The sequence below is a fragment of the Brassica oleracea genome, chromosome C7 (assembly GCF_000695525.1).
Source record: "Brassica oleracea var. oleracea cultivar TO1000 chromosome C7, BOL, whole genome shotgun sequence".
In the NCBI taxonomy this organism is placed as follows: Eukaryota; Viridiplantae; Streptophyta; class Magnoliopsida; order Brassicales; family Brassicaceae; genus Brassica; species Brassica oleracea.
Window position 1 is genome coordinate 47,125,219 of NC_027754.1, and position 26,949 is coordinate 47,152,167.

Consider the following 26,949-nt stretch of genomic DNA (forward strand, 5'->3'; position numbering starts at 1 on the left):
CTATTTGTCGTTGTTTCTTGAAATATCTTTTTTTGTAACTTTCTTGAAATATCTTACAAAATCTTTGAAACAAAACATATCAAATCGTTTTTAAAAAACTTGAAAATTGAAAGCAAATTTGAAGAAACTAAATAATGTATATAAAATAACGTCTTCCGTTGTAATATTTGAACCGATCAATGATTAATCAGACTTATTTCACATTTCTCCAAGTTTTTTCATTTGTTCATCTGATTTTCCATACAATAGTATATTTATTTGTCGAATGAGGAGATGTACCGCATGTACATATATATACACATATATGCTTTTTTTTTTGAACACCACATATATATGCTATATTTCAAAATTTGAACTAACATGTTTAAAGAGTTCATATTTTTAAATCCTAAACCCAAATGTTAGGATATTTTGATTGAAGGTATTATGTCCGTTTGAATAAACAGAAAAAAAATATTGGCTACTTCTTAATTAATCATATGGTCATACGTACGTACCCTCAGATGTTACAGAAGTTGTCTTGGTTACTTATCACGCATTTAGATGTTCTAGTTGATGTTTCTACGACAAGCTTAGCTTGTGCTTCTCTAAAATAAATGTTCTACAGATGCAAACAAATAACTTTTTAGAAAGTTCACCTGATTTTTTTAAGTCACTGATGACAAAATAGTGTAGATGCTGCCAATATATGAGTCCTTTTCAATCACTTTTTAATTTATACACGATACTGGGGTTACTACCACGGAAAGTTTGCAATTAACTAGACTGGAATATTCACAAAGCCAAAGATGAAAAATGTTTGATGATACTGATTGATTCATCACATTTAAATGAACAGAGAAAGCTGGAAAAAAAATGCTGCACAGAAAAGGAAAAGAAGTACGTGGAACTTACATGGATTTGATACTATCAATTAAACAAACAAAAAATTAGACTCCATCCCAAGTATTTGTTTTCATTTTCAAACTTTCACATGGGGGATATTTATTATATTTCTTAGCTATATCTTTATATTTTTCATACGCTTATTTATTATATACATAAAATGTGAATCTATTATTAAAAACGTTTTATAGTATTCAAGAAAACCTAACTAACAAAAACTACTGAACCAAGCCGGATTTTAACCAAACCTACCATAAATCATAAAACAATATAAGGTGGTTTTCCGAATGGGACTAAAATTTGGGATGACCGACATTTCAGATTACAATTCAGATCGTCACCCGGGATAACTGTCATATAAACCATGCTATACCCTCAAACAAAATTTGTTCTCAACTTAAACCAAGAAAAATATAGAACCACCGAACTACAATCATTTTTCTGTAAATTTTTTTTTTTTTTTTGATAAAATCATTTTTCTGTAAATTAAGTGTTGATAATTCTAGTTGTAAAAAAGTCATGTGATATCGCTGTAATTTATTCGTTTTCAATCTGCAGTTGTGACAAAACGAATATATAATATGTTCTTTGATTTATATGTATATATAGTAGTTGTAATGAAATTGGAAGTTTCAGTAGAGACAAATCTGATGAAGAGTACTGTATATGAAGGGGAAGAGAAAACGGGCAATACTTGTATTGTTTTGTAGAGTTATGTCTAGATAAAGACACAAAAGGGAGACAATGTAGGGAAATGCTATATCAGGTCCCTACAAGAGTTTCAATTTTATTTTGTATGAATTCTTTCACATTATATATATACACATATATATATATATACATATATTTGTTTTTTTCCCCTATTTCCATTATGGACTTGTCTCTAAATTTGCTCTTATTTCCTACATACCGCGTGATATTTGCTTTCAAAATACCATTACAAAATGAAAACATTTTTAATTATGCTTTTCTTTGTAGGAAGTTTATAGAGAACTAGTTCTGAGTTCAATTCTCTATTGATGCTATATTAATCTCGGACTATTAGGTTTATATGTGTCATCCAGAATGTGCTTGTCAAGAATAACTAACCTTGTAAGTAGTTAGATTTTCAGTGATTGATAATCATTTATTCTTATATATTTATATTTATGCGATTTTTTGTAGGTTGACGGTTTGTGATTTGCATTAATATTATTGATCATCAAGGTAGAGTTTTCTGCATGAATTAGTTGTCATTATGTACATAATTCATATAACCTAGCCACAAATCTACTAAAAAGTCAAAGGTAAACCTAATTAAAAAATCTTTTTTTTTTTGTCAACAAACCTAGAAAAATTATTTTAAAAGATAATTATGTATATAGAATACTTTTCTTCTTAAGTTAGAACACTCAACTATCAAGAGACTATCTCACGATTTAAACAAATAAAATAATATGAAAGGATGAAACAGAAGAGAACATGGTTTTCATTTCAGAACGTTGAAAACCTGGTGAAAACCTCAAATGCATTTACTAAATGGTTTGGTTATTTTTTTTAAAATCATAGTGTTATAAAACTTAAATATTATTATTTTTCTTTAAGAAACTCCCACGGTTTATACACGATAAAGTTGCTGCTAATAAACTCTTCCAATTTCTCTCTCATTGCGCCCTTATATACCCCTCCATTCTCTCTACCACCTTCACATCCACACCCTTTCTTCAAACGTACCAAACTCTCTCTCTCTCTCTCTCTCTAGCCAAATTAGGTTTCAGTGAGCTCAAATCATGGTGACAAAGAAGTCGAACAAAGTGTCAGCGTGTCAAGCAGCATCTCTAAAGAAAATATTAAAGAGATACTCAATTCTTGGAAAGAAGAACCAAGGTAACGACGTGCCAAAAGGTCACTTCCCGGTCTACGTTGGTCAACACCGGAGTCGCTACGTGGTGCCAATCTCATGGCTAGCTCATCCTGAGTTTCAGTCACTCCTCCAACTAGCTGAGGAAGAGTTTGGGTTCGAGCACGACATGGGTCTAAAGGGATAATGATGTATTCCTATATACTAGGGACTTAGGTTTATCTACACGTTCATAGATTCTATATTCTCGTTGTATAAGTACCAAGATTGGTTGATGAATAAACACAGACTTTACATTATATTTTATGGTATCAGAGCCAGGTTTCATAACCTAATTTTTTTTTTTTTTCAATACTATTGATCTTCTTCTATCTTCTACTACTACGGTTCATCAACCATAATGGCTGAGCACGACACGCCAGCTGTTTCTACAACTACGCAGGCGACTTCCAGAGATTCGTCACCATACTATCTACACCCATCAGACAATCCTGGAGCCCTTATTACTTCTGTTCTACTTAAACAAGACAACTATACTGAATGGGCTACAGAACTCCGAAATTCTCTCCAAGCGAAACAGAAAACATGTTTTATTGATGCTACCATTCCAAAACCTACAGACGGACCAGACTTATCGCGATGGCTTGCAGCAAATTCTATGATTGTCGGATGGATTCGCACTTCAATCGATTCAAAACTCAGATCAACAGTTACTCATGTGCCTGAAGCACACAAGCTTTGGGAATCTCTGCGTTTTCGTTTTTCTGTCAAAAACGGGACCCGTCTACATCAGCTACAAGATGAAATAACAAATTGCAAGCAAGATGGACAGACGGTCCTTGACTACTATGGTCGGTTAACTAAACTCTGGGAAGAGTTGCAAAATATGAAGACAACTCGACCTTGTACGTGTGCTGCTGCGACTGATATTGAAAAAGAAAGAGAAGACGCGAAAGTTCATAAATTCTTGTTTGGTCTAGACGACTCGCGATTCTCTGCCATCCGTTCTCGCATCACCGACGAAGATCCATTACCGGATCTCAATATTGTTTACTCAAGGGTGATTCGTGAGGAGCAAAACATGGCAACTACCCGATCTAAAGAGCAACGAACCGAAGCTTTAGGGTTCTCAGTTCAAACCGAGAATTCCAAAGAGTTGGTTTCTGCCAAAACTGATACTACTCCACGACCAAGAGATCCTTCTCGAACTTGTACCCATTGTGGTCGTACAGGTCACGATATAACAGAGTGCTTCTTGGTCCATGGCTTTCCTGACTGGTACACTGAACAACAACAACAACGCAATGGTTCATCATCATATCGAGGTGGACGTGGTGGTCGTTCTAACAACAATCGTGGGCGTGGCCGCGGAAGAGCTAATGCTGCACAAAGCAATTCTCACCAACAATCGGATCAGATTGCATCTCTGATCGCACTTCTCCAAAACCAACAAAGCAATTTATCATCGGAACGCTTGTCGGGTAAAACAATGCTTACTGACGTTATTATTGATACAGGGGCATCACACCATATGACGGGTGATATATCATTATTACATGATGTCTATGATATCCCATCATCATCGGTTACATTTCCTAATGGACGTGATTCTCTTGCTACGAAGCAAGGATCTCTGCGTCTCAGCAAGGATTATGTGCTTCACGATGTTCTCTGTGTCCCCGATTTCTATTGCACACTCATATCAGTTTCGAAACTTTTAAAACAAACTGGATGCATAGCAATATTTACTGATACATTGTGTGTTTTACAGGACCGTTTTTCGAGGACTCTGATTGGAGCAGGTGAAGAACGTGAGGGGGTGTACTATTTTACGGGGGTTAAGGTTGCACGAATTCATGGAGCTTCTAAGACAAAATCTTCTTCTTCAACTCTGTGGCATCGTCGACTTGGCCATCCATCCTACAAAGCTTTGTCTTCTTTACCGGTGTTTCAGAATTTTAAAATAGATTTTAGTGAGTCTAAATGTGATATTTGTTTCAAAGCAAAACAGACTCGCCAAGTGTTTCCCGATAGTCTTAATAAAGCTGTTTTTCCTTTTGCATTAATCCACTGCGATGTTTGGGGACCTTATAGAACACCAGCCTCTTGTGGGGCTGTATACTTTCTTACCATAGTGGATGATTACTCGCGAGCTGTATGGACTTATTTGATGCTTGAAAAATCAGAAGTCTCTTCTCTTATACGCAACTTTTGTGCGATGAGTGAACGCCAGTTTGGACATAAAGTACAGACCATACGGACAGATAATGGAACGGAATTCATGACACTCGGACCTTACTTTCGCGAGACCGGTATCATTCATCAGACATCTTGTACCTATACACCCCAACAAAACGGTAGAGTGGAAAGGAAACACAGACACATATTGAATGTGGCTCGTGCCTGCATGTTCCAGTCACGATTACCTATTGAATTTTGGGGAGAGAGCATCTTGGCTGCGGCTCACGTCATTAACCGAACACCTACTAACATTCTTAATGGTAAAACGCCTTATGAAGTTCTTCATGGTCGACCACCTATCTATGAGCAGTTAAGAGTGTTTGGTTGCCTCTGTTACGCTCACCTAAGACCTCGTGACAGAGACAAATTTGCTACAAGAAGTCGAAAATGCATATTCGTAGGTTACCCCTTTGGCAAGAAAGCTTGGCGCTTGTATGATGTCGAAACTAATGAGTTTATTGTTAGCCGGGATGTGGTGTTTTTCGAGGATCAGTTTCCAGGTATTGAAGACTTACCTTCGGTTACAGTACCAGTTTCACAAACTGCTCTTCCTATTGACGACTGGTTGATAAATTTTGAAACTCCAGTTCTCTCTACTACACCTGAACCTTCTCCTACTATACCCACGACTTCCTCTCCTACTCACAATACTACTACTACACCTGATGTTTCTTCTCCGCCTTTACCATCTACACCTACTGCCCCGTCTACAAGCAATTCCCCACCAGATACTGTTGTCCAACCAACCACTGATAAACCAACTCCTAACCCTACGTCTGCATCTCCACTACCGTCTCCATCTTCACCAATACGTGATCATGACATATCGGGATCTTCTCCTGGCCTACTTGATCTTCTTGGACGTGGTCATCGAACAAAGAAACCATCGGTCTTATTGAAGAATTTTCTCACGAACTCTGCAACTACAAACACCCCTCACGTTCTCAACAAGCAATATCAGAGTTCTCCATCAACGGTCTCAGGTAAGACACTGTATCCCATTGCTGATTACTCATCTACCTCTGCTTTTACTGCTAACCACCAGGCGTTTCTAGCAAAAATTACTACAGATTTTGTTCCAAAGAATTATAAAGAAGCCGTCAATGATCCAAGGTTCAACGGTGCAATGAAAACAGAGGTAACAGCTTTAGAAGCTAACCATACTTGGGACATTACAGCTCTCCCTCCTGGCAAGAAGGCAATCGGGTGTGGCTGGATTTATACAAACAAGTATAAAGCAGATGGTACTCTTGAACGACCAAAAGCTCGCCTGGTTGCTCGTGGTAATAGACAAAAAGAGGGACTTGATTACAAAGATACATTCGCCCCTGTGGCAAAGATGAATACGGTTCGGTTTCTTCTGAAAGTTGCGGCTGCTAAGCGATGGGAGATCCACCAAATGGATGTCCACAACGCGTTTCTACATGGAGATCTCGAAGAAGAAATATATATGGAACTTCCTCCTGGTTTTAAATCTGATGATCCATCCAAAGTTTGTCGTCTTCGGAAGTCTTTGTATGGTCTTAAACAATCTCCTCGCTGCTGGTTTGCGAAACTTAGTCAAGCTCTCAAGTCGTTTGGCTTTGTTCAAAGCTACGAGGATTACTCTCTGTTCTCATTCATGGAAGCTAACATATGTCTCCATATTCTGGTTTATGTGGATGATTTTATAATTGCTGGCAATGACGCTGCTACTATTCAAAGATTCAAGGATTACTTACATCGATGCTTCAAAATGAAAGACTTAGGCAAACTTAAATATTTTTTGGGTTTGGAAATTGCTAGAGGACCTGAAGGGATATTTGTCTCTCAGAGGAAGTATGCACTCGATATCATAACCGAGTGTGGCTTACTTGGAGCGAAACCAGCGCCAGTCCCAACTGAACTCAACCACAAACTTGCACTCGCCAAGGGCATGAGACTTCAGGATCCGGGCAAGTATCGTCGTCTTGTTGGACGATTGATATATCTTACTTTCACACGTCCGGAGCTAAGCTACATTGTTCACATTCTATCACAATTTATGCATAAACCGCTTGAAGATCACTGGGCAGCTGCGTTACGAGTCATCCGCTATCTTAAAGGCTGTCCAGACCAAGGTATCATGCTGTCTTCCGACGCAAACCTTACTCTTACCGCATACTCTGACTCGGATTGGTCTGCGTGTCCTATAACACGTCGTTCTCTAAGTGCCTACGTTGTTCTTCTTGGTGATTCTCTTGTTTCGTGGAAAACAAAGAAGCAACGGACAGTGTCTAGATCATCAGCTGAAGCTGAGTATAGATCAATGGCAGATACTACATGTGAGTTAAAATGGCTCAAACGACTTCTTCTCCAGTTCGGCTTCTTTCATCCTCAACCCATGAGACTTTTCTGTGACAGTCAATCTGCGCTCCATATTGCTAAGAATCCTGTGTTCCATGAACGTACCAAACATGTCGAAAATGATTGTCACTTTGTTCGAGATGCTGTGCGTGACAAGCTTATTACTACTGAACACATTACAACGAGGAATCAGCCTGCGGACTTACTTACCAAAGCCTTGCCCACTCCGACATTTCATCATTTGTTGTCCAAGTTGGGAATTCGAGATATGTCATTACCAACTTGAAGGGGGGTAAAGGGATAATGATGTATTCCTATATACTAGGGACTTAGGTTTATCTACACGTTCATAGATTCTATATTCTCGTTGTATAAGTACCAAGATTGGTTGATGAATAAACACAGACTTTACATTATATTTTAGGGTCTTACTATCCCTTGTGATGAAGTTGTCTTTCAATCACTCATCTCCATGTTCTGATAGAACTCGATCAAGAGAGAGACTAATTTAGCTCAATTGGGAATCTCTCAAGGTTATGATCTCTTTTAAGGTTCTTAAGGGACGTTTGATCACATTGCCACCTTCTAGACTCGGAAGATCGAAACATTAAACTTAATATTAAGAAAATAAAGAAACAGTATATAAATAATATGATTTAGTTCTTTTCTTTGCTAAGAAGACGGAAGCATATGGCGGCCTGCGGGGATCGCGTCAAGCATCGACTCAAGATTTGTGGCTATAGTGATGTATATATATCCGTTTTTAAATCAATCACTCTCTTAGGATTCTTATTTCTTTTCTTTTTTTTCTATATGTGATATCGGGTTCTTGTCTATTTATTCTGAATATTTTGAACATGAGTCTGGGTGAATGAGTTTTCCTTAAGCAGCGTGTATTGTTGACCGTTGGTTTTCGAGAGGAATAGCTAGTTTATTTGTATCAAGTTTGAATCAACAAATTAGTATGTTAATTTTCCATTCGTCCTACAAAATTTGAACTTTAGGTTACAAAAGAAATACTGATTAGAAAGATAGTCGTAAACGTTTTGACTGCGAGTTTTTTTCTGTATGCAAACATAAGAAAACCCGGTTGTTTTTTTATTGTTTCTGCAAGTTATATGTGAAACATTAAATGCGAAATTCACGATAAAGGGTGAAACCTGGTTCCATCCCAGCTAGCCACCCGAACTGCTTTAAATGGTAAGAATACATGGCTATTGCGGGTGTCGTGGGATTAGTCGGTTGACGATCCCACAGTATCAAAAAAAAAAATCACAAACAGAAGTAAAGGCATCTTGATTTTCACTCTTTCCTGCTGATGACTCAGACAACTTTTTCCATGGTCTATCAACCATTATTTTCTAAACATCAACGATTGATACCATTTGTGGTTCCCAAACGTAATGCTCCACAACTCAATATCTGAGAAGCCATAAGATTGTAAGTAGGCCATGATCACAAATCGAAAGATCAACAAACTTTTTGTTCTAATCCATGCATGATTTTCCTCCAAAATTAAGGGAAAAGGGGATCTTCTAATGATTTGTTTTTTAGTTTCAATGTATGAGCTGAGCTGTAAAATTGAAGTATGCGGTTCGGTATATATACAGCTTTGATTTGGTTTTGGTTTTAAATTTGGTTTTGTTTGGTTATGTTCGTGTCTTCTTGATCTGTTCATTGCTTTTAAATTGTTTTCATGATTAATCATATGTTCCCTTTGTCTCGTTTTGTTTTTAGTTCCAGTCATAAAACTCACAACTTTGTAAACTGTAAGCCGCCTTCAAGATTTGTCAACACGTATAACTGTATAAACAGTGGCAGAGCCAGAAATATTTTTGACTGGAGTCATAATATATAAATTTAATATGTATATATTATTATTACAGAAATATACTTTTGTTTTACAATAATTTTCAAGAAAATACACCAAAATTTTTTTTTCTCCAATTTTAGTGTGGGTCACCTGACCCCACACTCCCCTCTCTGCCTCCGCCCCTGCGTATAAGCATTATTAGGCAGTTGAATCGAGAATCATACATTTTTAAATTATGCGTTTATCATTCGGGTTAATATATATATCAAGATATATAATGTATAGACTTTTTGTATCGTAGGTAAATTCTGTCAAGATCGTCTGTCGACGTATATGTGAGTTATTAATAATGTTGGAACTATGAAATTTCATTAATTTAAAGAGTTATTAACTTACAAAAAAAATCATTTTGTAGATTTCTCTATTTTTAGTTTTTTTTTTATAAAATAAGAAAATAGTTAATTTTTATCGTATGTATATTAATCAAGTTTTAGAAATTTCAACTTTTATCTTGTTTTTGTTATACTGTTAGGTGTATACGAAATATGTTTCATAGAATTTAAATACATTTTAGATATAATTTCACTAAATATTATCAAAATATATTGAAATGTTAAGAAAAATAGAGATGAACTGCATTAATTATAAATATAAAACAAATAATAAAACGTTTTATTTGTACTTATGTAAACTTTATTATATAAAATTATTAATTTATGATTTTAATGGGGCTATATATTTACATAAAATTTCTAAAAAATATATATTATCTTATTATTTTATCGATTTATATCATATTTTGAATCGGTCTAACTCGGAATCGAAATTTTTAATTAATTTATAGAGTATTAATTTATAGAGATTCTACTGTATAATAGAATCATTACTTGAGAGAGACCGTATATTTTTCATACATATTTTTGTTTGCTAAATGATATATACAATATCTCACAAAATATCCACTAGACTATTATTGTTCGCTTGATGGTGATTAGTTTGATTAGTATATGGATAGATCATAATACTCTATTGGAATGATACTTTTCATATATGTAATGATTAGTATATGTGTAGTAACATTAATTAATCATTAATATACATATCCAATTTTCTATTTCTAACAAAAAAATTCCATTTCCCTCATCATATATGTGTATTTAATATTGTCTGTTAAATTAATGATTTTATCCTACAAAATTTGTTGAAACAAGTCGACAGTGTGTGTGTTTGAAAATGGGTTTGGAGAGATTGGGTTGTTGTTTGAAAGGCAGAACATATAAGCCACAATGTCTCGCCTATATTGACTCTTATCTTCCTCTTCTATATTTCTTTGTTTCTATATATATATAAAATATGAATTTTGAGATTTGATCCAATGTGCACAAAAAGAAGAGACTTGGTCGCACACATAGTTATGATATATTAATTACAGTTTTAAATTAGACTACCAAACAAATAGAAATAAAATTTAATATCATACTCAGAAGAGCTCAAAAACAGATAAATGTCTATTTTTCAACACAAAGAATTTTGAAATAATTAAAAGGAAGAAAAAAGCATTTGTCGGCACACTCTCAAGTTTTTGAGATTATACACTGTCTGCTTGACATTGATGAACATTATATCTGGCTGATCTGTTTTCTGACTCTTTTTCAAACTTTTTTTTGGGTACTAATGTTATGAACCTTTTTTCAAACTTGTTGCTTAAGATTTTTAAGAAGACCATTTGGATGCTTTCATTATTGTTTTTATGCTGCATGGACCTCACGTTACTATTTTTGTTTTGTCTAAAATATCATACATAGAAAATATAAACCAATACTCTTCTAAAAAACTTGTTTTATTTCTCTGGTAGAGAAATCTTAGTGATTCTCACATTCAAATTTAAACCATACAATTAAAAATAGATCTAAAGAAAAACTGCTGAAATTCTAAACCATTTGATGTTGATATTTACACTATTCATGAGGTTGTTAGCATTAATAATTACATTTTATAGTTTCATTTTATCGGCAGAATGTCTTAATTTTACTAAAATTCCAAGTCTGTCCTGATCAACTTTCAACTCTCAAGTACATCATACAACCAAAAAAACTCTTCAGTTTTCAGTAAATTCAGTTTGAGGTCTCGAATGGTAAAATTAGTTCAAGCAGATCATGCAGTTCAAGCAGATCATGCAGATCAAGCGGGACAAGTGCAGATCAAGCGGATCATGCAGGAGAGAAGCAGATCAAACCGATCAAATAATTTATTATAACTTATGAATGAAAAAATCAGTTCAAAACTATAGATCATATATTAAAATAATAAAACTTACACCAAGATATCTAAACAAATATCTTAAATGTTATAGGATCGGCCGAAATGCATGTAAATGTTTTATAAGATTTTTATGCTTCTTTTATTTTCTTTTTAGGTGATCAAGATTTTCTTGAGAGAACCGGTAGATTACACTAATATCGAACATTTGGTTAAATTTACCATGGGGGAATAGCTCTACCAGTGGGTGTAAGATATTTGAAACAGTAATTAGTCATGAAAATTATTTGATCGTACAACTCAATAAATACATGTTCTCGGTTAAGATTTCATTTAAAATTGTCTTCTCTCAATAGATTTACAAAATTTCAATCATTTACCTATATATTAACTATTTTAAAACATAAAAAAAATATTAACTACTTATCCTTGTTGATATTTATGTAGGAATATTTATATCTTCTTTCTTTGAAAATGTTGTGTTTTGTCGGCGATTGAACGTCATGCTTATAATTTTAAAACAAGACAAACAATATTAGTGTAAACTATATAGTTTGAGCTAATCATTGTACATTATTTATAAAATCAGATAAATATATTTTAAAGTTAAGTATTTGTAACAAAATTATTTATTATCAAAAAGAAAAAAGAAAGAAGATCAACACCACCAAATGTTAGCGGATGAAATCTGCATTCAGATCTTCTGTTTTTTCCACAAAAAGACAAAAATATTGAACTACATGCAGATCTCACGCTTAAACTGTTTTTGTGAACAGAAAAACGTGAATGGTGAATGTATTGCGGGAGAACTGCAACTTGTCCTGCCCTCTGAGTTTTTACTTTTTAACAGGTCTTGTTTTTGTGTAGAGCAAGTAATAAGACAAAGATTGATCTTCACTAAAACTGTTCTCTTCTCACATACATACTCAAAACGCATATAAACAAATACAAATATGAAGGAAGATAAAAGATAAAACGAAGTAGGAGAATAGTTTATAGGCTCATTTCCCCCAATATTTAGTATGGGCTTTGACTAGGCTTATTTAGAGTAGGCCCATTTAGAGTAGAATCTATCTTAGCCCACTAGGGTTTGAAGAGTGAAGTACACCCATCTACATATAAGCTCTAACCCTAGTTCCTTGCTCTCGCCGTAAACTCAAAGAAGACGAAACAACTTCACACAATCCACAATGGGTCGTGTCATCAGAGCTCAACGTAAGGGAGCAGGTTCCGTCTTCAAGTCCCACACTCACCACCGCAAGGGCCCCGCCAAGTTCAGGAGCCTCGACTTCGGCGAGAGAAATGGTTACCTCAAGGGTGTCGTCACTGAGATCATCCACGATCCGGGACGTGGTGCTCCGTTGGCTCGCGTCGCCTTCCGTCATCCTTTCCGTTACAAGAAGCAGAAGGAGCTCTTCGTCGCCGCCGAAGGTATGTACACAGGACAGTTCTTGTACTGCGGTAAGAAAGCTACTCTCGTTGTCGGAAATGTTCTTCCACTCAGATCTATCCCTGAGGGAGCTGTTGTCTGCAATGTTGAGCACCATGTCGGTGATCGTGGTGTCCTCGCTAGAGCTTCTGGTGATTACGCTATCGTTATTTCTCACAACCCTGACAACGACACGACCAGGTTTGGTTCTGGACTATTGAAAGTTTGTGTCTTTTTGGTTTGTATGATTGAAAGGTTGTGTCTTTTTGGTTTTAATGCGTTTGATTGGATTAGGAATGGTTATAGAAATGGCTGATCATCATTTCGTTGTGTTCTTTTCATTACAAGATTAAACTTGCTTAGTTATGTCTTTTTGGTTTGTATGATTGAAAGATTGTGTCTTTTTGGTTTGTATGATTGAAAGATTGTGTCTTTTTGGTTGTAATGCGTTTGATTGGATTAGAAATGGTTATAGAAATGGCTGATCATCATTTGGTTGAGTTCTTCGTTACAAGATTAAACTTGCTTAGTTGTGTCTTTTTGGTTTGTGGTATTGAAAAGTTATGTCTTTTTGGTTGTAATGAATTGTTATATGATTGCCTTTGATTTGATTAGAAATGGTTATAGAAACGTTAGGTCGTTGTTTCTTGAGCTTGGTTCTTACAGTTACAACTTGCACATTGGTTTTGGCAGGGTTAAGTTGCCGTCTGGATCGAAGAAGATCGTTCCAAGTGGATGCAGGGCCATGATTGGCCAAGTTGCTGGAGGTGGAAGGACAGAGAAGCCGATGCTCAAGGCGGGTAACGCATACCACAAGTACCGTGTGAAGAGGAACTGCTGGCCTAAGGTTCGTGGTGTGGCTATGAACCCAGTTGAGCATCCTCACGGAGGAGGTAACCATCAGCATATTGGTCACGCCAGTACTGTTCGTCGTGATGCACCCCCTGGGCAGAAGGTTGGTCTTATCGCTGCAAGGAGAACTGGTCGTCTCAGAGGTCAAGCTGCTGCTCTTGCTTCCAAGCAAGAATAAGGAGAGAAAGCGTCAAGATGATGAAATTGTTCACTTTTGTTTTTGGGTTTTCGCTGAGACCTTGTTTTGAAACCTTAAGACTTGCTATAATGTTATTTGAGACCTTTCTCTATCAATTAGAATCTATGTTTTCAGAGTTTAACCTTCACTTCGTATGCAATTTAAATTCCATGTCTTGAGTGTTTGTTCGTCTCGTTTTTCTTTGAATTTTTGTCAGCCATAAGCATCTAAGTATAAACTTCATTCATATATAGAGAGCATCTGATTTGAGAGATTTACCATATTAGATCACTTATATGCATTAACTGAAAAGCAATTTAACAAAAAAAAATTCATAATTTGATCATGAAAATTATGGTACTCAGATAGTTTTATTATCTTTGTTTGTAAAGTCTTAACAGTCTTATGATTATTTGGTAGATACAAATGATCTACTTTCATGTATATACAGTTCATATATATCTGTATCTATGATCTATATGTTACATGTATACTAAAAAAAGGTACGGAGCCGAGGGAACATTTTGGTTTGGCTTAGCTCGCTTATAGTCGTATGGACTTTTGAGATTGGAGCACAGAGCGGATATTGTGCAGCCCTTGTAAAAATGCAGCTGGGATTTCTCCAGTATAAAGCTCAGCAAAGGGGATTCGATCTCGAAAAGTAGGACTCCGTGCTTCGGATCTTATCATTGGTGGCTCCACCGGCATTGCAACCATACTTGCATTTATCTTTTCCCCTGCTACTCACCAAACAAACGGGTCCTCAGGTCATAAAAATGGGTGAAATCACCACACTATCTAAAATATATCAACAGAGAATGAAAGGAGAGCTGACTTAAGCAGTTGTACTCTTACCTTTTTCCAAGGAAATTGAGATCCCAACTGTTTTCTTCACTTCCTCAGATTCCGAACCCGACCAATAACCCATGTCTGTAACATGATCTTGAACTCCAATCACATCGCCAGAATCATTTGACGTTGTATGATTTATCTCCTCCAGAACGTCACATCCAGTTTTATCCAACATCTTTGCTTCATTATCCCTAACAAAGAGAAAGATCATTTGCAATCAACGAGAGGTATCATTTGACTAAGGAACAACTAATCTGAGAGATATTCAAGCATAAATAGTTGGACCAAACATACCACTTGCGAGAATTCACTCCGTCTATGTTTGCTAAGTCGGCCAACCTTCCAACGTCAGAAGGAACCACATTGTCGAAAATAGTCACTACTTTCTGAAACTCTCTATTGCAATTCATAATCTCTACCAGCTCATCCAAGCACCTACTCGAAGACGCATAGTTCTTTGAGAGCACTACAATCTCCCTACCTATTTTCTCAAGTAAACCATGTCGCACTACAATACCATATGGAGATATATGTATGAGAGACTGATTGGCTAAGAACTCGAGCCTAGAACTAATCCCCAGGTCAATGCTAGCTATAATCGGTGTCAGGAAATCAGCTTTCTCGTCATTGAACAGACATGCAATGTAAAGAACCAAATTTCTATCATTCTTGTCTAAGATATCAAAGATGACCCTCAATACTTCTTCCATCTCACTATCAAAACTCTCTTGCAGGTAACCCAAGGATGGAAATGGTTGACTCATGTTACAACTTGCACCTCCATTTGCATCAGTAATCACACGGACTCCACATTTCGTCACTGTACAACTCTCATTTAGAGGCTTTTTCTCCTTGTTCACCGCAAAGAATTCAAATACCACAAGATCAGCCAATATATAGGGATCATTTCCTTCACAGTTACTCGGATGCATATTGAGATCACAGAAGACAAACACGTGATCTCTTGGAACACCTTCCCCTGGAGTCCAAATAGGAAAGCTTTTTTCCAGCCTATGAGAGATGAATCCCTTGTCTTTCCATCTGCAGACACAACTAATGCCAAAATCACTAGCCTCGTGGTAATCTTCCGAAAATGAAAGTTCGACTATAATAGCAAAGCCGAGCGTGCTGCGCCAAGAACCCAGTTGTATCATCACAGAAGACCCTGGTTGCAGATCACATGTGAACTGTTTACTTGAAGCCGAAGGCACGGTGAGGCTGAAAGCCAGAGATTTGTTGAGTTCCTGTTACCGCAAGCCAAAATAAATTAGATACAAAAATGTGTGCGAGACACAGAGAGAGGATAGAGAGATAGAGAAGTACCGGCTGATACTCTCTCGCCATGCGCTCTACATTAGTCAGAGAATTAACTACAAATTCGCTGACCACTTGTGCAGAAAGAGCAACGCAGTTACTGAATGTGTAATACCTAGGAAGTTTCTCAAATCCAAAAGGAATTGATATAAGAGACACACAACCATGTGCATTCAAGAGTTCTATACTCCAGGGAAGCGGTGGAAGTTCTTTAACAGCAGTGCCAACAATATATAACCTTTTCAGGTTTCGTGGGAATCCCTGTATACTCTTGAGCTCCGAGCATCCAGAGAGATCAAGAACTTCAAGCGATTCTAAATCAACCAGTTGAGGCAGACTTTGCAAATTAGAACAATCTTTCATATTTAGCAAAACAAGTTTGTCAAGATTCTGATTTGATGAGACGACATGGGCCACAAGGGATATTGGTAATTCTCTTATGCCAGTTCCCTGTAGATGTAGTTCCTCAATGTTAGGTGAAACATCTGGGAAACTTCTGATCTCTGTGCAACCTGAAAGATCTACAACTCGGAGATGCTGTAATTGACCCGTGGGTGGAAATCTATGCAATTTTGTACAACCTTGGAGATCAATTATCTCGATATTTCGAGCTTTACAAAGATCGTCAATCTCAGTCAGCTGTTGGGAATGACAAAGCCTACAAACCTTCAACATCTCGAGGTTCTGAACAGAAAATTAAGTTGTAATAAGAGTTAATATAATGTTAGAAAATGTATGAAATAAGGGATATGAGCTTGCCTACCTTGGTTCCTCCCCAAAGTTTCTGAAGATGACTGTAAGACATATTGAGTTCAACTAGGTGGCATGGTTCATAGTCTTGTGGCAAGTATTCCAAAGGATAGTTCTCCCAGTGGAGAAGTCTTAGCTCATAAGGCAGAGACTCAAGTCCTCTCGGAAGGCCGAGTCTATGTTGATTTTCGTGACTGGAACAGTAAATCTTCAGGAATCTAAGGTTAAGCATATTATCGAAAGCAGTGTGCTTCACATCAAAGAGTAAGTTCGATGTGTCCAGAAAGATGCCTTCGATGTCTTCAGTGCCCTGGAATAGAAGGCAAGCAGGATGAAAGCATCAGGTTCAATCATGTCCAAAAGCAATCAAGTTTTATATGAAAAAATTAAGAATATGTCAGACCAAAACACGTTTACAGGTTGCTCTGGGATGTCCATTTGCTTCAAGTAGAAATTTTATGGTCCAAGGTTCCCACAGTCTGCTACGCCTCTCCATCTGTTCTGATTCTCCGTTGATTATTTCTCTGCCAAAGTCTTGGATTATTCTATGCATTAGCACTCTCTTTTCTGAAATAGTTACAAGACATTTCTCCACAAGAATATCAATCCCAACATGTGGAAAGAAACCACATCCCTCAAGAAGTGGCATCACATAGTCAACATCTTCTCCCACGAAGAAACAAGCAATGTCCAGAAAAATGTTCTTCTCGTTGTCATTGAGAGTTTTGTAGCTGCTGTTGAATAAATCATGAATCTTATATGGAGTAGGAAGCTTGAGTTTGAGGAAAGTCGTCTCCATTTCTGATACTTTCTTACCCTTGAGCTCTCTGCCGTAAAAGCTTAGAGCAAACGGATTTCCATTAGCATAGTCAATCACTTCCATTGACAGCTCCAGAAGATTTTGTTCTCTTATACTTTTCCCAAATGCACACTGAGAGAAAAGCTGAAGAGCCTCGTTCTCACTCAATCCCTGAACCTCGTACACGTGATTCATCTGACAAAGGCGGAACACTTGTTTATCTCTGGAGGTTATGATGATTAGGCTGCCCGGGCCAAACCAATGAAACCTTCCGAGAAAAGACAGGGCACCTAAAGGATCTTGCACGTCATCAAGAACAACAAGAGTTCTCTTCTTGCTTATCTTGTCCCCAGGGAGACTAGGCCTCGTAATGCTACTGCATACACGAGGAAGTTCCTTGAGGATTTTCCCAAAATGCTCCTCCAACAGACAGTGAAGTCCCTTCTCATGGAAAGCTCTGTCAAAGTGTTTGATGAAACAAGAAGCTTCATAGCCTCCAGATATCTGGTGAAAAACTGCTTTAGCGAGAGTGGTCTTGCCTATGCCGGGCATACCCCAGATCCCTAAGCGGCGGATACCCCAAGGTTGCTTACAAAGCAACCGTTCTATCTCCACCAGCCTCGAGTTGGTTCCAATCTGTTCCGTGGGAAATAGTTTTTCATACACAGCGTTGACAATGTCTTCCACGACTTGGCACTCACCACACTCCTCACTGTTTATATCATTAATCAAAATCAGTTACTTAAAATAATTAATATAAAAACATTTTGGTTAGATCATGTACCTAGACTGGTGGCTTGGTAATTCTCTCAGTTCGCGGAGAGCGCGACTCCATTCTCTTATCCGATCACCAGAATCGTGCTCCGGCACCACTACCTCTGATGGACTTACACCATAGAACACCGGAACCACCAGGAGGCCTGTTTTCCTCCGGCACTGAAGAACCGTCACGAGCTTGTCAAAGCACGAGTCGTTCTTGGAAAAAACAAAAACCACAGAAGCTCCCTCTGTCACATCATCATCATCGCAGTTCACAAATGCAGCAATGCGTTTGCGGCGGAAATCCACGGAGAGGTGGCTGGCGAAGGTGTTCCGTAACGTCTCTGCGCAGTAGATGTAGACGGCGTGCTGTAGTGGTGATCCATTAGACACTGCTTCCAAATCGCTTGATGGAGTCGAGAAATTGGGAGATGAAGCCACTGTTTCGATTTGTGGATCTGAGTTTTCTGTAAACAATAAACAATAGGGTACCCAGAATAATCGTAGCAGCACAGATCCTAAAAGAAGAATCCATTAGAACGACGACGTTCGTTCCAATAGGGAAGGATCAAGCTTTGAAGAGAGATATTTGTGTGAAGGTGGAAGGAAGACCGTTTACTAAAACGTTGACTTTTACAAAAATATCTTTTTCCTTTTTTTTTACCATTTGTTCAGTTTATCATCTCCACACCAAAGATTCGAAGTCTCTACGCGACAACCATGGTGGCTTCCTCCTCCGTACAATCACCGCCGCAGCATCAAGTCTTCATAAATTTCCGAGGGAAACAGCTGCGGAACGGTTTCGTCAGCCACCTGGAGAAGGCCTTGAGAAAAGATGGAATCAACGTCTTTATCGACAGAGACGAAACTAAAGGTAAAGATCTCAGCATCCTCTTTTCCAGAATCGAAGGGTCGAGAGTCGCGCTGGCTATCTTCTCAGCGCTCTACACGGAGTCCAGCTGGTGCTTAAACGAGCTGGAGAAGATCAAGGAGTGCGTTGACTTGGGGAAGCTAGTGGTCATCCCCATCTTCTACAAGGTGGAGACAGACGATGTGAAGAATCTCAAGGGAGTGTTTGGTGACAAGTTTTGGGAGTTGGCTAAGACTTGTAAAGGTGAAAAGCTTGATAAGTGGAGAGAAGCTTTAGAGGATGTCCCCAAAAAGCTAGGCTTCACTTTAAGCGAAGCGAGGTATGTGACGTGACGTGACGTGACGTGACGTAATAAATCTCTTCTTCTTTTAGTATGGTTTTCTGATTGCCTCTTTGCAGCGATGAAGGTGAATACATCAATAAAATTGTAGGGGAAGTGATCAAAGTGCTCTCTCATGTTTCGACGGGTCTTGAAGGAGAAGTCCCCATTGAGTATCCTTCTGCTGCAGGACAAGGAGGAGAAGCTGCTGCTCTTGACTCGCCTCCTCTGTTTGGCATTGAAACGCGTCTTAGGCAATTGGAAGACAAGTTAGATTTCCAGTGCGAGAACACTCTTACGATCGGTGTTGTCGGGATGCCTGGTATTGGTAAGACTACCTTGACGAGGATGCTGTATGAAAAGTGGCAACACAAGTTCCTGCGCTGTGTTTTTCTTCATGACGTCCGTAAAATGTGGAAAGACTGCATGCTGAATCGGAACATTCTCATGGCAGAGTTGTTGAGGGATGATGATAACGTGAACCAACAAGTCGCTGACCTGTCGCCCGAATCCCTCAAGGCACTCTTACTCAGTAAGAAATCTCTTGTTGTTCTTGATAACGTAAGTGACAAGAAACAGATTGAGGTTCTTCTTGGCGAATGCGACTGGATCAAGAAAGGTAGCTTAATTTTCATCACAACGAGTGACAGGTCGGTGATCGAAGGGAAAGTTGATGACACATATGAGGTTCTGAGGTTGAGTGGCAGTGACAGCTTTCAGTACTTCACCTATTTTGCCTTTGGTGGAAACCACTCTACTACTCCCTGGGGAAACTTCATGAACCTTTCTAGATTGTTTGCGGATTATGCCAAAGGCAACCCGTTAGCTCTCAAGATATTGGGTGCTGAGCTTAATGAAAAAGATGAGACTCACTGGGAAGATAAACTTTGCAAGCTGGCAGAAAATCCCAACAAGACTATACAAAATGTCTTGCAGATAAGCTACAATGAACTGGGTCAGCTTCAAAAAGATGTCTTTCTCGATGTCGCTTGTTTCTTTAGATCAGGGGATGAGTATTACGTGAGGTGTTTAGTAGATTCTTGTGCCACTGATGCTTTGAGGGATCTTGCCAGTAAATTTTTTATAAACATTTCTGGCGGCCGAGTGGAGATGCATGATTTACTGTATACATTTGGCAAGGAACTTGGTGCACAAGGGTCGCGTAGGCTGTGGAACCATAAAGGCGTTGTTGGTGCACTGAAGAAAAGAGCAGTAAGATATTCTCTTTTCGTGATAACCTATTTGTCTCTAATGTTCGAGAAACTTCTACTTGCTAACCTATTTGTCTTTTAACTGGTTAAGCAGGGAGCGGAGAGTGTGCGAGGTATTTTTCTAGACATGTCTGAACTGAAGAAAAAACTTCCTTTGGAAAAATGTACCTTCAGCGGGATGCATAACCTTAGGTACCTCAAATTCTACAACTCTTGTTGCTACCGGGAATGCGAAGCTGACTGCAAGCTAAACTTCCCTGAGGGACTTGAGTTTACGTTGGATGAAGTACGGTATCTCTATTGGCTGAAATTCCCTTTGAAGAAACTTCCAAAAGACTTCAACCCCAAGAATCTTACCGACCTTAACCTGCCTTACAGCGAGATTGAAGAGGTCTGGGAAGGTGTTAAGGTGTGTCTCTGCTTCACCCATTATGATTTTGTCACCTAGATGAGAGAGTTGCCTAGCTTTTATGACTGTTCATTGCAGGATACACCCAAGTTAAGGTGGATTGATCTTAGCCACTCAATCAAGTTAAGCAAGTTGTCGGGGTTGCGAAATGCTGAAAATCTCCAAAGACTGAGTCTTGAAGGCTGCACAAGTTTGCAGGAGTTGCCCCAGGAGATGAAACGTATGAAACGTCTTGCTTTCCTCAACATGAGAGGATGCACGAGTCTCCGGTTTCTTCCACATATGAATCTCATCTCTCTGAAAACTCTCACCCTCACCAACTGCTCAAGTCTTGAGAAATTCCGGGTAATTTCGGATTATCTGGAAACTCTCTACTTAGATGGAACCGCCATAACTCAACTTCCTGCTAATATGGTGAAGCTCCAGAGACTAATTGTATTGAACTTGAAAGACTGCAAAATGTTGGCGGATGTTCCAGAATGCCTGGGGAAGCTGAAAGCGCTGCAAAAACTGGTGCTATCTGGCTGTTCAAAGCTCAAAACATTTCCAATTTCCATTGAAAACATGAAATGCTTGCAGATCTTATTGCTCGATAGGACAGCAATTACAGACATGCCGAATATATTGCATTCATCATATAGCTCAAAAATGGAAGATCTGCGCGAGTTAAGAGTTGGTATGAACGGCCTATCCTCCTCATTGCGTCGTCTATGCTTAAGCAGGAACGATACGATCAGCAGCCTGCTAATCGGCTTCGGTCAGCTATATAATCTGAAATGGCTTGACTTAGAGTACTGCAAGAATCTCACATCAATTGCATTGCTTCCACCAAATCTAGAGATGTTAGATGCACATGGCTGCAGCAAACTGAAAACAGTTGCAACACCCATGTCCCTTCTTAAGCTTATGGAGCAGGTTCACTCTAAGTTCATTTTCACCAACTGCAACAATCTTGAACAAGTTGCAAAGGATAGCATCACTTCATATGCTCAAAGGAAAATCCAGCTAGATGCTAGATGCTATAAAGAGGTCACATTCCTCACTTTTACATAAACGAATCTCTTTTAACAGTTTATGACTCTCTTTTTTTTCCAGGGAAATGTTTCAGAAGCTTTGCTCACCACTTCCTTTCCAGGGAGCGAAGTACCTTCATGGTTTAACCATCGCACAATCGGATCCACGTTAAAGCTGAAGTTTCCGCCACATTGGTGTGACAACAGGCTTTCAACAATAGTTGTATGCGCTGTTGTTGCATTCCCTTACAATCAAGAAGAAATGAACCGTTTCTCATTACAGTGCACTTGTGAGTTCAGAAACGAACTCGGGACATGTATACGTTTTAGCTGCACTCTTGGTGGAGGTTGGATCGAACCGCGCAAGATTGATTCCGACCATGTATTTATCGGTTACATCAGTTGCTCACACCTAACAGATCGTGTACAAGGGTCGCGGGAACATCATAAATGTATCCCTACGGTGGCTTCAATTGAATTCGAAGTGAGAGATGGAGAAGGTGAGATTGTAAATTGTGGTTTAAGTTTGGTGTACGAGGAACCAAACCATGTCGTTATTGAAGGAAGCTGTAACAGATCTTCAACAAGAGGTTGTTGGGTTGGAGAGTGTAAAGTGAGCTTTGGTGTTCGGCTTTTGTTTATCGTTTTGAGGTATCTGTGGCCAGCTGTTGTGTTCTTTTTGGTTTATGGGTTTTTTCACATAAACAAGTTGTATTTTTGATTATCATCAAGTGACTAATTATGTTTTGTATATGTAAAATAAAAGTTTATATAGTGAAATTTTTGACTTGATCTTATAAATAAACTTATTAATTTATATTTAAGACTGTATAAAATACTAATTATAAATACTACTCACAAATTTTTTTGATTTTTTTTATGATCGAGAAATACACTAGAATAGAACTAAATTTTTTTTATCACAAATATAGATCAAAATGATCAAAATATTTTATTAAAGATGTAAATATACATTTATACCCCTAGGTTAGCTAATCTAAACCTTAGGGTTTCGAGTTAAGGGGTGGAATTTGAAATTTAGTTTTAAAATTTTATAAATTAAAAAAAAATATTAAAAATTTGAAAATAAAAATTTGAAAAATAGTTTCAAAAAGTATTTCGAATTACAAAAAGAATTTTTTTTAAAAAAAAATTCAACAAAAAAAATTTATAAAAAAGTTTGAATTTGAAAACATATAATCTAACACTATAAAAAATATTATTTTTTATTTTATTTATTTATTTATTTGTATTTATATATCTAGGATATTAAAGTCTTTTTACCTATTAAATTATACATTTTGGTCATTTTCTTCCTTAGGGTTTATTTTTTTTGATAAAAACTTGAAAATAGTCTGTTTAATAGTCTGTTTAGGAGAATTGCACTTTATGATTTATACAAATTATAGTTTTATCATAAAAATATGTTATAAATACTTGTGAGTAGTGTCATATTGTAAAATTGTAGTATAAATTAAATTACAAGTATTGGAAATGTGCCTTGTGTATACCAAAAGCTAGTTAAATGTGAGAAAAGTAACACCATAAATTTCAGGGAAACGAAGAATTCAGTGAATTATACTAATCATATTCATAGTGACCGTCTATTTGTATTTACGTGGAGCGCCTCCAATGTTAATAACATGAAAGATGATACTTCGTCCTTGGGGATCGTACATTACTACATTTAGTTGATTTGTCATAATTCTAACCAATTTCGCACTAATTGAATTCCTCATCTCTTGTATATCCGAATTCACTATCGCATAGTATATTGTTTGAAAATACTATCACTGTATGTTATACTACATATTATTAAATGTAAGCTGTCTTTGTCGCAACCTATAAAATTATACAAAATCATGGACACATCTTTAGGGAAAAGAAGATATATAAGAATGCAAAATGCAAAGTAAGACAAAGCTTCTGATTCAAAAAAAAAAAAGCAAAGTAAGAAAGGATTGCATAGAAAACATGAGACTGATTTAGTTGGCCCACTCTAAGTATGAAATGGACAAATCAGAAGCTTTGTCTTTCTTTCAATCACACCCCTCCGCTTCAAAACAAAAGCTACCATCAAGTAAATCTTTTTCTTTTTGAGCAAACCATCAAGTAAATCTCCATTGCTTTTTTTTTTGTTATAATCCATTGTTTATATTTTGGCATCACTTTTTAACAAGAATCGATCTATAACTATAATATATATTTATCTACAAGAATTTATTCAGTTTTGTTTAGAGTAATTAAATGTGTTGAAGATTCTTCCAGGATACTATATAGCATGTCCAGACAATTTTATCTTATATCTATCGATTAGTTGCATTTGTCTATATGTATCAATATATCAGTTTAGAGCAAATTGGACATAATGAAAATTATCGTCGCCCAGAGATACCGATATCGACCCATTTTGATGATTCCTTCGACTTTACTTTAATCTAGCGTGTGTATGGAAGCTGCTTCTAGTTGTAAAGTTGCATAGTCTAAAATAAGACTTGGTAAATAAACTCTTTATTGTTAAGCGAGAAAATTTCTTAAAAATACACGGACTAATTTTTATTTCCTAATAAAATATATGAACTATTTTGGATTTCCGTTTAATACACGAACTAATTTTCGTTACCTATTAAATACACAAACTTTTGAAATTCACAGGTTTTACACATAGTTTTATACGGCGTTAACTATATTCAACGGCAGTGACGACGGCATTAGTGTTTAACTAACCCGTATTTAAATTTTGAAAATATTTTTTTTAAATACACAAACTATTTTTTATTTGCTAATAAAATACACGAACTATTTTTGGATCTCCGTTTAATACACAAACTAATTTTTGTTTTCTATTAAATACATAAATTTTTGAAATTTGCAGATTTTACACATCGATTGAGACGATGTCAACTATGTTTAGTATAAGTGAAGACAATATTTAAATTAAACAAGTGGTTTAACTGTGAAAAGCACGCTCACCCTCAACCAATTGAAATTAATTTGGGTTAGTTTCAATTCGACTTTGCACTCTAATCTGTTCCAACCTCTTTTATTCTCCAAAATATGTTTATTTTCTTCTTCTTTACTTTGATTTCCCATTATATCAATTCAAAGTGGAGTCGATTTCCATGTCGTGAAAAAGATGAAGAAAACTACGTAATTTTAAACGAGTTTCTGATTTTGGAATTAGTTTAGTGTTATGCATTTATAATTCTTGTTCTTCGCTTTGATAGTAGTGATTATGGTTCAAGGTTAATTTACACTATGATAAATAAGTTTAGTGTTATGAATTAAGTTCTACATATATTCTTTCTACTATGATCAAAAAATTTGAAATTTCATCAAAAACAAAATTTACACTATTGAAACGTAATGGAGACGAAAGCTAACAATATAATCTATGAGAGGACATTTAAGAAATTTTTTCTTCACAGTTTAACCACATGCTCAATTAAACACTAACATTGTCTTCACTTCTGCTAAACATAGTTGACATCGTCTAAATCTGCAATTTTCAAAAGTTTGTGTATTTAATAGAAAACAAAAATTAGTTTGTGCATTAAACGGGGATCCAAAAATAGTTCATGTATTTTATTAGCAAATGAAAAATAGTTTGTGTATTATTTTAAAAAATATTTTCAAAATTTAAACACGTGTTAATTAAACACTAACGCCGTCGTCACTGCCGTTAAATATAGTTAACGCCGTCTAAAACTATGTGTAAAACCTGCGAATTTCAAAAGTTTGTATATTTAATAGGCAACGAAAATTAGTTCGTGTATTAAACGGAGATCCAAAATAGTTAGTGTATTTTATTAACAAATGAAAATTATTCCGTGTATTTTAATGGTATTTTCCCTAGTTAAGCCAACTATTCGATCAAAATGTTTCCACGTATGATCTAAGCCAGATAACGTATACAATTATTCTTTGGCATTATACAAAAACAAAATGTTTTAGGATAAGGATTATTTAATTTGATAAGAACTAAAATGAAATTCACATTGAAAATTTGTAAAAAGGAAGAAACCGGTAAGGGGCTCTTGAAACGACGACAAAGCATGCCCAACGGACTCCTCATCTTGTACACCGCACGCTCGACAAACTCATGAGCCCACTTTGGGCCAACACTTTGTTTTTATTTCTTTACCCTATCATTAATTAATTATTTTATCTATCTAACTAGCTCTCTCAAGAAATAACCAATTCTATGAAATTTGATGTTAGAATATTGATCTGTAAACGTGTTTTTCAACATGTATCTATGTAATTAGTTAAACTTACATACTGTTAGATGTGAGATTCTCTTTGTACACTTGTAAATAGTTTTGTACAACTCATATTTGATTAATCAAGGATCTACATTAAGAAAATCTTCAAGATAGTACCTACGAGTTAATATGTAAATTTAACTAATTATATATACCATTATACTAACATTAATATCTTATTGATAAGAAAATAATCGCCCAAAGATAATATATTATTTATGCTGTGATTTTGAAATTGTCTAGAATATTTTTTGGTTAAGTTTTCCTTTGAAAATGAATTGATTACAAAGTTGTGATCAACAAACCAACAAAAGAGGACCATATCAAGAACTAAACCGAACCATACTCTGAGAATAGTGAAGAGAAGAGAGGAAGAACCAAATATTTAAGTGAGACGCCGAACCCATATCAAAATTAACAAAACATGTCTATCTTAATTAATGAATATCAATGATATTAAAACAGAAACATTGTGTTAGACCTAACATTTATTTTGTAAGTTTTAAAATTAAATACATTTTCTACTTTATAGTTAAACCTACCTTAAATCACTAATATTTATTCT

The 26,949-nt window shown here is 36.5% G+C and overlaps 3 protein-coding genes across 4 annotated transcripts; 2 read left to right on the top strand and 1 right to left on the bottom strand.

The window, feature by feature from the left end:
- The first annotated feature begins 12,499 nt into the window (after nucleotides 1–12,499).
- On the top strand, nucleotides 12,500–13,966 carry LOC106307103 (60S ribosomal protein L8-3-like). The gene is made up of 2 exons (XM_013743971.1): nucleotides 12,500–12,993; nucleotides 13,486–13,966. The coding sequence occupies exons 1-2, from the start codon at nucleotides 12,554–12,556 to the stop codon at nucleotides 13,820–13,822; spliced, it is 777 nt and encodes a 258-aa protein (XP_013599425.1). The 5' UTR covers nucleotides 12,500–12,553; the 3' UTR covers nucleotides 13,823–13,966.
- A 208-nt stretch (nucleotides 13,967–14,174) lies between these two features.
- LOC106303465 (probable WRKY transcription factor 16) lies at nucleotides 14,175–18,827 on the bottom strand (the record flags this gene model as incomplete). Its single annotated transcript, XM_013739726.1, has 7 exons — nucleotides 14,175–14,559; nucleotides 14,678–14,865; nucleotides 14,969–15,918; nucleotides 15,998–16,672; nucleotides 16,752–17,048; nucleotides 17,142–18,249; nucleotides 18,322–18,827. Coding segments are annotated over 7 exons (3,918 nt in total), but the record flags the coding sequence as incomplete, so codon positions are not given.
- Nucleotides 18,823–22,911, top strand: LOC106305855 (disease resistance-like protein CSA1). Of its 2 annotated transcripts, none has more exons than XM_013742251.1 (5): nucleotides 18,823–19,486; nucleotides 19,567–20,698; nucleotides 20,789–21,106; nucleotides 21,185–22,135; nucleotides 22,202–22,911. In XM_013742251.1, the coding sequence occupies exons 1-5, from the start codon at nucleotides 19,017–19,019 to the stop codon at nucleotides 22,838–22,840; spliced, it is 3,510 nt and encodes a 1,169-aa protein (XP_013597705.1). In that variant the 5' UTR covers nucleotides 18,823–19,016; the 3' UTR covers nucleotides 22,841–22,911. The 2 variants fall into 2 exon arrangements, with proteins under 2 accessions (XP_013597705.1, XP_013597706.1); XM_013742252.1 differs by having other exon boundaries at nucleotides 20,792–21,106.
- The last annotated feature ends 4,038 nt before the right edge of the window (nucleotides 22,912–26,949 follow it).